The sequence below is a fragment of the Taeniopygia guttata genome, chromosome 1 (assembly GCF_048771995.1).
Source record: "Taeniopygia guttata chromosome 1, bTaeGut7.mat, whole genome shotgun sequence".
NCBI lineage: Eukaryota > Metazoa > Chordata > Aves > Passeriformes > Estrildidae > Taeniopygia > Taeniopygia guttata.
The window spans coordinates 99932898-99946558 of NC_133024.1; the positions used below are offsets into that span (position 1 = coordinate 99932898).

Consider the following 13661-nt stretch of genomic DNA (forward strand, 5'->3'; position numbering starts at 1 on the left):
TTGGTTGTAGCATTTTTTTCTCATTTCCGAATTGCTTTCAGTCTACAAAGAAGGTCGTGCAAAATGCCTGTAAGCTGTAAAGCGCTGCAACTGACTTGTGATGAGCCTAAGATCTTAAAAAAAAAAAAAAAAAAAAAAAAAGGTAGGCTAAGAAAAATTATCTTGTCCATGTCACAACAGCTGCTAACAATGCACCCAGTGAGCCACCAGAGGAGTGAGAGTGAGCGCTCCAGCCTAGTGCACATCTAAGACAGGTTCACTGTGAGAGACCCATAGCAAACCATCTTAAGTAATGTTATCAGTCACTTAAAACAGAAAAGCCTAAAAGGGGAATTTGGTTGCCAGGGGGTAGGAGGGGAAAAAAGAATCACATAATTTTTCCCAGCCTGAATACAGCTATATGGAAAAGTTGTTTATTGTTGGATTCCTAAGTTTCTTTGATGGCCGATATCAATGCAGAGCTGAGTAACTTTTATCACTCAGCAGTGTACAAAGCCGCCCACTCAATGGAGAGATGTGAATGTACAATTAAATAAAGTTCTGCTAGGTTACAGTTTTGCACTTGTCTGTGGAAATGAGGTGGAGGTGAATTACTGTTCGTGGGCTTCGAAGTTCACACAGCTCACTGGTAAAAACAGATCCTGATGGAAGGACAAATGTGAGAGCGGAAGGACAGTTTTTGGTGGGTCCTGCATTTTTTTTTTGTGGCTATACCAGTAGAAAACTTTTGTTACAATTTCAAATTACATGTTCCTGCAGGGCAGCAGGACTATCTGAGTAAAATAAGCCAACTGGATGCTGTCACATGCTAACTATGCCTGCCTTTACCTCGCTGCCACCAGCCTATTTCTAAGACTCCTCTTGGACAGCTTTGGGAAGGTTTTTGCAGTTGTTCATACAATAAGAAATCGCACAAAGCAGCAGCTTCAGTGTCTCAAGCCTTCTCACACTCATAGGCATCAGTGTCATGCCAAAATCTGCTGCAAATTTTGATAGCAGCAGGCACCAGTTCGGTATTTGGAAAATTAATCTGCACTATGAGGTTAGGAAAGGCATTATGTTTCTCTTTTCCTTGGCTGAAGGATCACTGCCTTCTTGCTTAATACAAAAATGGAAGACTTTCACATAAGCACAGCATCAGTTCTGTCAAACTCTTGCTTTTTAAGCATTTTAAAGCCTTTTATTTTTCCCTGAGGTGACAAAACTGACAACATTCAGAAAAGCCTAAAGTGTTGATGGATTCATTAATGTTTAGTCATCTGACTGTGTTTTTTTAAAGTATCTTTTTTTTTTAATTGAAAATACTCAGCTACTTCATTTTTCTCCTTCCAAGAAACTGCTAATAAAATGTGTCAGCTGTTTATTGCAGTGCAGAGGCTGAGGATTTCAACGTCCCTTGGGATGGCCATCCCAGTTGTCACTGTCCGCTTCTATTTCAGCCTGCCCGTTCTAGAGTGTCAAAAAACCTTCTGATAATGTGAATTTTCCCCAGGGCTATACCACAGTAAAATAAGGCGGTCACTGAATTGGCTACTGTCATTTTTATTTTGCAGTTGACAGAAGCAAGTTCAAAAGAAATTTAATTTCTTTTTTTTAAAGAAGTGTTTCACACTGGTGGTGGCATCTGCTGCACCAACTGTACAAATCCTTGCTGTCCTTTCATGAACCATTCCCCACAACATCCTCAGCAGGCAGAGAGGGCATCCATCCACTGCTGCCCTACTGCTGATAGCTGGGACAGGCAGAGCTTGTTGGTGGCACTGGCTGCAGGTGCTCAGCTTTTCCCTCCTCTCCTTCAGAGGCCTTTTCTGGGAGCATCAATGCTGTGGTACCTCCCAGCCCGCTCTGCACACAGAGAGGTCTGGTTTAACTGAATTTAGACCACAGGCTCCAGAAACCCTGACAACAAATAAGGCTAAATCAGCTTTATGACATTATAAACCCATACAAGCGCTGTCAAAACAGCCAATGCCTGGGGACAACAAATTGAGTTTAAAGCCAACTGGTGCTGGTTGTAACAGTAGACCAGACTAGCAGCCATGTGGCTGCATCTTGCCCCAGTCCCTTGGAGGGGTAACTGCAACCTCTTCCTTCTGAAGCAGGGCTGAGGAAAACCAGAGCAGGCTCCAATTATCCCACCATCCATCTCTGCCACTCCAGGACAGCCTTCCTGACTTCACAGGGCCAGGATGGGCAGGCTCCCTGCCACTGCCAGTTGCCACCAACATCCTCAGAGCCTGTGACACAGGCTGGAGCCACTCTAGAGATGGATAAGCAGAGCAGTCAGGCTGCCTGCCTTTTCCATTGCTTGAACTGCAGGGGCAGAGAGAATATTCTCAACAGCATCTTCCCAGGAAGGCTTAGGACAGCTGGCACTCCCTTACCCTGCTACCATTTCATGCAACCCCAGGCTTCAAGGCTGTGCCATGGGAGAGGAGCCACACACTGGCACCTCTCCTGCTGCTGAACTCTGGTGGGCAAATGATGCTAAGCAGGGGCCTTGCCTCCCACCCCCCTCATGTGTGAAGCACAAGTCTTAACATCCCATCAGCACGGGGGGAGAAGTGGCCATAGAACAAAGTACTTAATTACACCAAGATCGAGCACTTTCACCTCCTCCTCCTCCTCCTCCTCGCCTCTAGCAGCAATTACAGATTTTGTATATTGGGCCATTAATTTTCTACAGGGCTACATTTTAACTGCTTCTGGAACTTCTATATGAGGAGAAGGATGCAGAGCTACACTCATGATATATGAAGCTTCCATTTCTGGTGGCTGTTAATGGAGACATTAATACCTCTAGTGAAGTTGAAGGGAAAGTCATTAAGCTGTAATGGTAGGAGGAAGACATTTTACAGTGATGAGTATATGTGAGACGGAAAGGGAGAGCAGAGGGGGAGAGGAGCCGTGCCCTTAATGGCACCCCTGGTTGGCTCCAGTCTCTATGTGACTTGGACTTTGGGTGTGGGGTCTTATTCGGGAGTGAGTGAGAGGGTAGAAGGCTGTCAGGTTCTGTTGCCTTTCCCTTTGTTCTCTTCCCCCTGTCAGGCAGGGGCTTTGCATGAACCCAGAAACTAAATCCAAGGTGGGCAGAAGGGCTGCACATCTCAGATGAAGGCCATGGGACAGGGCAGTCTCAGGGGATTGAGTTCTCAGATGTACCAGCTTTCCTACACAGGATAGCCTTTCCCCAGTGCTGCCAAAGCACAGCTTCAGGACCAGGCGTGCACACCTAAGGCTTTCACATGTGGAGTTAGCTGTTAGGAAAATAAATTAATCCAAAAGAAGAAGGAGCAGCTTCTCAGACAGGGAACTTACCTGGACTGGGCAGTTTCTGGGTTGGGAGGACACCAAGCAGTCAGGTAAGGCACAGATAACTGTAAGTGCAAGGAAAAGGTGGAGAATAGGGAAAGGAAAGCAGGCAATGGAAGCTGAGACAAGATCCAAGCCTCTTAGTGTTGCACCTTCATTGAAGTTAGCAAGCAGCCAGCCAGAGAATCAAAGGGAGAAGCAAAACGAAGGCCTTTGGCCATGAGCTGCTGACAGAGAGAGAAAAGAAAGGCATCAGCTTCAAAGACACAGCTCAGGCTACTTGGTGAGAGCAGGGAGAAAGGCAGGCACTGAGCCCAGAGAAGGCAATGCTTTCTTGGGCTGAAGGCAGCCAAAAAGTGAAGGCTGGGGGAGACCATATATCAAACCACATATGCAGAGCACGCAAGGCAGTGTGTGCTCCTCCTTCTCCTCCTGCCCTGACAGCAGGGGACAAGGGGCAGCAAAACCATCCCAGCAGAAATGCAAAGGGAAGCAGAAGAGCAAAGGTAGCTGGTTTTGCCTTTCCCATGCCTGAGGTAACATGTATGACCTATATTTCCTACCACTCACACTCCTATCTGCTGTAAAATTGGTATGCCACGATGTCTCACAATCAGCGCTCACTTTTTTAACACCTTCTACCCATTTTCTGCTCAGGCCTCCCAGAACACTGGGATGATTACACCACCTTGCACATCCCTGCAGAGGTTTGACCCATAGGTGCTCAAGGATCAGCTTCACACACATGCACATGAAAGGTTTCAGGGGAAACCATTTGGCAGAGAAGTGGCCACTGGGCATGGAAGGGAATGAATCGGAGAAGTCTGTGACCCTTCACTTGTACAGAGGCAACTTGGGACTGTGATCTGACAATAGTAAGTGACTTGTTAACAGTTCTCATGAAGAATATTAGACAATGAAAACAGCATAAAACAACATTGCATAATATCCTGCTGCCAGATGTTTTGTTTTTGTGCTCAAGTTTATAAAAACATGTTGAAGGGCTAAGTCAAGGACCTTGTTTTCCTCTGGGGTCTGTTCCTGCCTTCCCAAAGGCAGACAGCCTGACACAGTGACATTAACAATGTTAATTTGTGCAATTTGCTTTTTTCACTCACCTTTCACTTTTTTTTCCCCAACGCTTCCTCCTCCTCCTATTTAAAGTTGCATTTCTCTTAGATTATACTACATACCTTAATGCTGAAGTTTTCAATTCAGAGTACTCTGGGGCAGTTTGAGACACACAAGCAAATCCCCCAATTTTAGTGTGGAAAACCTATTTTCCACAGTTGTTAAAATCATGGTATTGCAATACTGTTAGGAAAATCTGTTTTGTTGTTGAACCATCTGAAACATTTCTTCATGTTTGGGTAGAAATATTACTAATGGCTAAAATATTTAGTACTGCTTTTTGCCCATATACCCTAGGCTCTCTTAGAATAATACCATAATATCCCAGTACTGAAATTATTAGGATTCTTCCAAACTAAGATATGGAAATTAGAAGAGCAAACAGCAGGTACAATCCAATCAAGTATCTGGAAGGAAGGACTATTTCTACTATTTTCCAAGTGGAAGATAATTTTTTCACTGTTTGGAACTGTGTTTCCAGTGAAACTCTGGTAACAGACACGTTGCATCCCTGCATCACCCTGTGTCTCCCCTGGCTTGCTCCTGGCATTACTAATGTTCCTTAGGCCACAGCTGTTTCAAAATGGTCACATTTTTTGCATTGTTCAGTATCGTCCTTCCCACCACATCCTCATCAACGAAGTTCCCATCTTTCTTTGCCTCAGAACAAAGTTAGGCAATTATTTGTCATAGTCTGGCATCTCACAGACCAAGGGCAGGCTACTGGGCACAAGGAGGTCCTTCCTTGTGGAACTTATGTACCCAAAGAAAACCCCTAAAAGTACCACCAATAAGCACGGGAAAGCTATTAATTTTTGAAGTTTCTGATACACAAGTAACTTCTTGCTTATGGAGGAGAAAAACCCCAAACCCAACCTACTTGCATTCAAAGTTATAAAGGTCAGTACATTATTTTTTTAACAAATGTTTCAAAATAAGTACTTTGAAAGTTGGTCCACAGAGCACAATCCAGCATGAGAGCATGTACCTACCCTTCAGAGAGCCTCCACCACTCAGCCACGATGACACAAAGCCACCACACTCAATCTTCCAGCCCAGTGATGCATATGCCACAGTCACCTAGAATCACCTGTATTTGTGTAAAGGGGTCAGAGTGGGGTTTAAAGACACCAACAGAATATTTAAGTGCTTGCCATCTGCTTTTGGACACAGCATTCTGTGCAATAACAAAGATCTAAGAAAGCACAAATATTCTCTATAGACAGAATTTTGGCTAGATATTCTGAACAACTGGACTTTAAAGCCAGACCTCCTGTGTGGTAGAACACAGGACCTGGCCAACATTGTTTGGTTACTGTAATGTGCACCTGAACATTTGCTTCTCAATGCCAACTAGGTCTTCCAATGAAGGAGTTGAGTAAGAGGGCTGTTCCAGCTTACTTGCAATGAAGAGAACTTTAGGGGGGGAATTAGGTCATGTGCTTAAGTTGAAATGGGTATTGAGACTCCCATGATAGAAACTGGCTAATAAAACCAGTAGAGTCAAGAAATCTCTGTAAAGCAGATGTTGGTATTGGGCAGATCACTCATACCTTCAACTCCCATGGACTAAATTCAGAAAGAGTCTGGACAACTATGACATCAAGAAATGAAGTTACATTAAGTGAAACCCAAGCCTATAGTCCCAGGTTTTGGCTCCTCAACTGGTCTGGCTTTAAAAGAAGTCATACCAAGCGTGAGTTGTTAGCAGCATCTAAGAAACAATTAAAGGCCAGAGAGTGTATGTCCCAAAAACTGGGTTGGAATTACAAGGTTTCATCCCTTGTTTTCAGATAAAAGCATGTCAAGATAAGACTTCACATCCCTGACATGGTTCAAAATGTTTATTCCTAACTTTCTCATTAAAAATCCCAGCTTAACATGAACAGTCAAAGACACAAATCATCTATGAATCTGAAACAGTTTATCTTGATATATCCACCTGGTTTTCTCCTTCCTAATTTTCCATTACTTCATTCTTCATGTATTTTCCTTCCCATGTTTATTGCAAGCAAACCCTATCACTCATCCCAGCCTTGCATTTCTGTTTTCTTTCAAAATATTTAAACTTTCCCCAACCTGTTCATTTCCTGTAGCCAAACACCACCCAGGCAATTACAATTAATATATTACAGTGAATGCAAAGATGTATGAAAGCCATATAGCTCCCTTTTGCTGAGCTGCCCTCTTGAAAGTCAGGTTATAAAAAAAAACCAAAAAAAACAAAAAAAAAAAAAAAAAAAAAACAAAAAAAACCCAAAAAAACCCACCACAAACCAAAAAAAAAAACCAAAACCCAAACTAAAGCCAACAACCACCAAAACCTACCCCCTGTCCCATTACCCACTGAACCTAATAAGCAATTATGTTCCAATATAAAAATTATTAGCAATTATGTTCCATTTCACCCCTAAAGTACAAGCAGAAACCAAGTGTTGACTAAAACTGAGCATTTATTTACTAATTTCTCACAATTTTGCTCATATAAGCACAGGGACTTAAAAAGAAAAGCACTTTTTAGATCATGCCTTGAGTAACATTGTGCAGGTGAGAGGCATCTGTTCATAACAGAGTACCATGTACATCCCCAGGCAAGGGCTGAAATCAGTAGCAATCACTGGCACATCAGAGATAAAGCAAGCAAAAGCTGCAGACTCCTTCCCTTACTGTTTGTAACATGCAGGATTAAGAAGCACATGGGAAGATCCTTCCCTCAAAAGGGTCTTCAATAAGAGGAAACATGTTCTGCAGCACTAATTTGGAGAGATGGAAGTTGTGGAAGAGTTCAGACCTGTTTGAAAACCTCACTCTTGGTAATCTAGACAGCATTAGCCCAATTGCTTGGGGAAACAGAGTGCCTCCATAACTACTGAAAAAAACTAAATATGATAAAGGGAAAATATTCAGTAAAATCATAATATCATGCGTTTGAACACCAGACTTTCTAAGGTGTAGCACCATTCATTATGTTTTTTCCCACTGCCTTGCCAATTGCCTCAGTGTCTGCCTGGAAGGGTAGATGAGTCTGTCTTTCCAGATCTGGACCTCAGAGCTGGGACAGTCAACACAGGGTAATGGCAATTGTTATGGTAGTTTTGTGGCATATTCATTTTCTTCCAGCTGTCACAACTAGAAAGGAACCATTGGCAGAGAGGGTTTCTGCCAGCTTCAAGCTGTACATCTGTTCACGCTTGTCTGTTCAGACAACATGGGATGCAATCTCCACTTCCCCTCGTGCTGGCATCTGTTTGCTTGTGCTGTTTGCCCTCAAAGGCCTTAGATTTCAGATGCTGAAAAGTGAATCTCTGTGGATGAAAATGCCTTCATGTATTTTAAAAAGAAAAGAAGTAGAGGTGTGCCGCCTTTGCTATCAGCAAGTCAATGAAAGCTGAACTAAAACTAGCAGTGGTCCATAATGCTATGAGGAGAAGCAGCTTTTGCAGGACTCCTCAGCACGTACAGCAGGACTGGGAAATTCTAGAGCTGATAGGAGCTAATTCTGATTCGAATGGGACAAATTACAGCTAATCAAAATTATCTGCTAGGACAGGGATGGATGATTATGTAAGCGAGGAATTTAAAAGCTCGCTGGATCACTGTAATGGCATATTTTAAGTACTCGTAGGACTCCCGTCATCTACCACAGCCACAATAATGAGATTTATTTAGAACAAACCATCAGAGAACAAAATGGCAAAATATTTCACCATTAAATAACCCCCCAACCCTATCTCTGCAGTTTTCACACTAAAAAAAACCTAGAAATATATATAAAATGTTATGTATTTAGTTGCAGTCTCACAACACTGAGTTTACAACAGACTCTTCAGATTTTAACAAGTCTCAAAATGGCTCTGCGTGACCTTTGAAACAACAGGAACACTGACAGTTGGGGAACACAATCCCAGGATTATGGGCTAGTTAGTAAGCTTTACAGAGCAAAAGATTATAATCAAGGCTTGAAAAAGAAGCAGCAATCATTTCACCACTAAAATGGACATGAAATCAGCTTCTGCCTCCTTGCATCACTCTTAGGCAGTTCCAAATGAGCACTTCTTACTCACTCCCACGGTTTTACATGTAATAAAGATAGAGAGGAGGAATATATGACCTTTGAAATTGATCTCAAGGAGGTCTCTCTTTTTTCTTTTTTCCTCTTCAAGCCAAGCCAGTGTGTAACTCTGCACAGCCTCAACTCAGCAGAAAGAGTGACAAAAAGATGAACACGCTCATTACTTAGAAGAGATTCACACCTCTTCGTTCATTTTACTCTATTATGTAACTAGCTGGTCAATCAAAGAAAAAAATACTGCTATCTCTCCCTTTTAAAATGTGTTTCTCTCCATGATCCTGCATTAAAATAGACAACATTCTATAGCTAACAAAAGAAGACTGGGGAAAACTTGGGCCCACTGCTGAATGAGGTGGGGGACCTCATTACAAAGAACGTGGAAAAGGCTGAATTACTGAATATCAGCTTTGCCTCAGTGTACCCGTATTTCAGTTCTCTAAATTTCAGCTTAAATTAAAGGAAAGACAAGCACAAAGAAACTTTCATCTGATCAGGTTAAAAGTTCAAGATTTTAGCCATCCTCACACAGGGCTCATTTTTCCCCTACAAAAATATTTGAGATACTCAAATTTAGAATTTTTGTATCATGTTCAGGGCTTACATAATCACATCCACAGACTCACGTAAAACTGTCAGAGCTACAGAGAAGGTAAACAACGCTTTTTGCAAATTATATCCCTGACTGCAGAGGAAGAAGAGTTCCTACCAATATAATGAGTAATCAGATTAACATCTTTGTGCCGATATCTACCACCTGAAATAAAAAATGGTGTCTTTTTATCTAAAGCAACAAAAAACGGGAAGATGCTCCATCCTTCAAGCCAGCATTTGTAATATGATATTGCTGTCTTTGTCATTCCTACATATGTGTGAAAAAGTCCTTCAATATGTGTACTGCCACAGTCTACCCTCCAGCCTTCTTCAATTCCACTATTGCATAGGTGTTCTGCAAAAATAATTTTTAGATCTGCTAGTCCTCCCAGGCAGCAGTATTTTAATTTCCAATAGTCCCATGATGCACTGAGTTATGGCACTGTCTTCCAAGATGCCCAAAAGTTACAAAACCAGATAAACAGATGAATCCATGTTGATAGAAAAGCAGATTGGAGAAACAAAGAGACTAAATCATATTGTCTTGTGTATCAAACACCAGAAACATATGAAATATGTTCTGGGAGAGATCAGATCCAAAATGCCTCTGGACTACTGGTACTGCCAACTTCCAATTTTCATCAACTGCCAGAGATGGTTGTGAGGTTACCATTAACCCAATCCAAGTTCCTTCCCAGGCACTGGCTGATTGCTGATAATAGTCACTGGAACAAGAGACTTCTGTATCACAGAAATAAGAAAGCTTGAAGTCTACAAAGTTCAAACTTACTGCCATTAACTGCTTTGAGTTAAAATACTTAATATCTTCATCTGAACACACCACAAACAGTTTTTATCAGTCTCTTCCCCTCCGTGGTTATATGAGAATTCTGTAAGCTTTAAGTTGCAAAACAAGATATACCAAATAAATAGTTGAATAACTAGATAAGATCTTACTTTGAAAGCATAGAACAACCCAAATTCAAACATTAATTGCTTCAGATGAACAAGGTTACCCCTTTCATTAAAACCTCCTTATTGCAGATGTTTCCAGGAGCTGTCAAGAACTGCCAAGTGCCAGATCAGACAGCCACCCTTGCCTATGCAGAGAGCACTCACACATCCACACAGCATCAAACAGAACGGACAGTTTACAACAATGAACAAACTATTTTATTTTTCTTGCTAGATAAGAACATCCCAGTGAAAATAAAGAATAAAAATATATTCTGCTGTAAGACTCTGAATGCTTGAATCTCACGCAACAGCACACAGCGAAATTCTGGTGCAGCAACATCACAGTTATCTTTGTGCACATGGGTACACAGAATGCCATGAACAAATATTTATACCCATAATAGTGCCATGTACAAAAGACCAAACAGAAAATTCAAACATCTTTGTTTTTCTTATGCCAAGGGCAACATAAAAAATGAAAGCTGTTTTCAGTCAATTACTTCCACTTAAATTGTATGGGATCTTTTTATGCTGAAGAACCCAAATTCAGCATAATAAAGCATAGAAGAAGTAGTATACAATTATATATATGTATAAACAATATACTGAACACATGGGGCATGATGATTTCATTAATATATAATTTTTGGTGTAACCATATGAAAGTTAAGCCAATATTTTTCTAACACCAAGAGAAAATATTCTGTTTCTTCAATCAATGCTCTGATATTTTCTTACTATAAAAAGCATGCCTGTATTGTATCATCTAAGCATACATGCACCATGAAAGATATGCAAAACAAATTGATACAGATAAACTTTAGTGTCAAATGTCTAATGATGTAATAGCAAAAACAATTCTCAGGGCCCAAATGACTTTCTGAATTGAAATTGCATTGCAGTCACTTAAAATAACAAAATACTTGGACTTCTGAGTCACAAAATTTGCTGTTTTCTAGCAGTACCTCTGCTGAAATCTGTTGAGTATCACTCTATGGGTAAAGAAAGTAATTTTCAAAAAAGGAATGTGTAAAAAATACCTTTATACTGTATGTTTTCAAATAAAAAGGCATTAAGAAATATAATAAATCCTACCATTTTAGGACTACACCTTCCCTAACAAACAGTTTTTATCACTTGACTATTACATACAGTACATTCAGTTTTCTAAACAGAAAGTATATTTTCTTGTCCCTGATGTATTTTACAACTGGCAGTGACAACAAACTGCTTTATGATCACCACTCATTCTTGCAGCTTATAAAAACAGCACCAATTTTACCCAAAAAAAAGGTTTATCAGTTACATAGTAGCACTTCCTCACAGGAAATATAAACCCAAAACATTGGAACCAAATGTGTCTTTCCAAATATATATCAGAATATATGGCTCAGAGTTAAGGGATGAATAACCAGGAGTATTGCATAGTACAGGGACCTTGCCTGTATGAATATAAACACCTTTTGATTGTTTGTCACCTTCTGACTCCAAGAACAAATTAAACAGGTGCTAATGAAAGTAATACAAAACTAAATTTACTGGTAAAAAAACAACAAGAAATTGTACAGTTCTCTCTGGCACAGTGCAAAGTACACATTAAAAAACTGAAAATATACGTACAGTGTGTATGTATATTTTTATATAGTATGTATTTCCCTGACACATACACGTGTACATATAAAAAGCATGAACACATCCATGCCAAATTTAGCAAAAAGATGGAATGTTTAATATGTGGATACATTATTCCAGTGAAATCAGTCTGTCTCAGAAATGGCTGTTTATACAGCCAATACGATCTTCCATGAAACAGAAATATTTACTGCCTGCCTAAACTGACAATATGATACATTTGTCCTCATAACTTCCCAAAGGACTGATAATCACACTTTATAAAAGCTTATATTTGTATTAAGCCCTCTCTTCCATTTCCCTTCCTCTCTTCTGAAAGACCAGAATATTCACTACAGGGATGAAATCTTCTGTTTTAAGATTTTCTTGCAATATAAAAGTTTACAGCCACCCCGGTAAAAATTATTAACACCTGATGCTGGTTTAATTTATTATTTCCCTTTGGGATTCAGCTGTTTTGGTTCTGGATATGAACACGTTGGCTGAAGCCTGTAACATAGAACACACTTTTCAGGATTCAGAGAGCATTGTTACCAGACCTGCCCACACCCAGTACGATCAATTGTCCTTCCCTGCCAACTTTCTGTGAAACAGTTTGCAAAAATACTAGAATGTAATACAAATCCCTCCCCCCCTTTATCCTGAATGTCTCTTTCACAATTCGAGACCACTTTCAAAAAATAAAGGTTTATATCAGCAAAAGCGTTTCAAATCAAGGCGATGGCTGTGAACCTGAGAGCTTGGCGTGATCCGAACACACGTTTGTGGCATCCTCACTGGCTAGAACTTTCCTTGTTTAAGTCGTTCAATGTGGTAGCACAACTTTAGGGCAGGCCCCAGTTTCAGTCCCATATACTTCATTATCATATCACTCCTCAGTAAGAGTAGTGCCTTCCCATCAATTTCCTGCAGAAGGAAGAGAATAAACACAATAGACAACTACTTGAACAAGCTGCATGGTAAAATGGGAAAGTACATGATAGTTGGTTATACTGTAATAAAAATATATCTACTATATATAAAACAGCAACTGTAAGTTTGAATTTACAGATGACCACTGAAGTTTAATTTGTTTTAGTGTTTTTTAATGTGTGATTACGTATTTGAGATGTTAAAGAAAGATAATGATAGTAAATAAAAGAAACTGACAAAACAGTCCTCAGAATTAGCGTTTCCAACCAGGAAAAAAAGTGAATGGGTCAAAGGGAAAAATAAAAAGAATCTGCAAAGGAAGATCTGTGCAGTTAAAGATTATATGATCCAAGCACCAAGGCCTTGCACTGAACCTTGAAAACAGCTGTGGGAGGATTTTGGCATGCAGGTGCAAATGGTCACATAAAGGAAGGAAGGGGTTAGAGACCATCTAAATATGGGAAATTAGACAAATCTATTTCTATGCTGAACCAAAGAGATTGTCAGGATCAAGACCAAGGACAACTTAGTCAGATTTCAACTGTCTGACTGAGAAGCTGCTGAAATATGACAGTCCTAAGCTGTTAGCCTCATTACATACCATAGACAGGCAATTAGTTCCATAAAGCACCATTAAGAGAAACACTGTCTTACTTTTTTAAACATAGACAAAACAAGTGACATTTACCGTTGTTATACAACTAAGAATAAAATATAAGAAGGAATCTCCATCAGAAGTTCTTTTGATTTTTCCTTCCAATCCAGCTTACTCAGATATTAAATTGTTAGGAGGAGCTGGAGCAGAAGATGGGTGAAATACTACTAAAGAGAAAGCCAATTTTTTTTTGGAGGGCCATATATGAAATAAAATAAGAAAGAAGCTCTTTACTGATCAATCTACCATAGAAAGGTACAGCAAGAAGAAATAGGGGAAATCAAACCTACCACAAACTGATATGGTTTCTGTCTCTAAAAATAACATCTAGTCAGACCTATAAAACCCTTAGACATTGTTTTCTCAAACCGATTAATTATTTCAGTTCTCAGGATTTTA

General features: G+C 40.2%; 1 protein-coding gene across 27 annotated transcripts in view; it reads right to left on the bottom strand.

Annotated features, from left to right (window-relative positions):
* Nucleotides 1-10256: 10256 nt before the first annotated feature.
* Nucleotides 10257-13661, bottom strand: part of SCML2 (Scm polycomb group protein like 2) — a 98720-nt gene continuing 95315 nt past the window's right edge. For all 27 annotated transcript variants that reach the window (XM_072934318.1, XM_072934292.1, XM_072934263.1 and 24 more), the window contains one exon: nt 10257-12601. In XM_072934318.1, the coding sequence (XP_072790419.1) occupies nt 12476-12601 (126 nt within the window). In that variant the 3' untranslated portion in view covers nt 10257-12475. The remainder of the gene's footprint in view (nt 12602-13661) is intronic.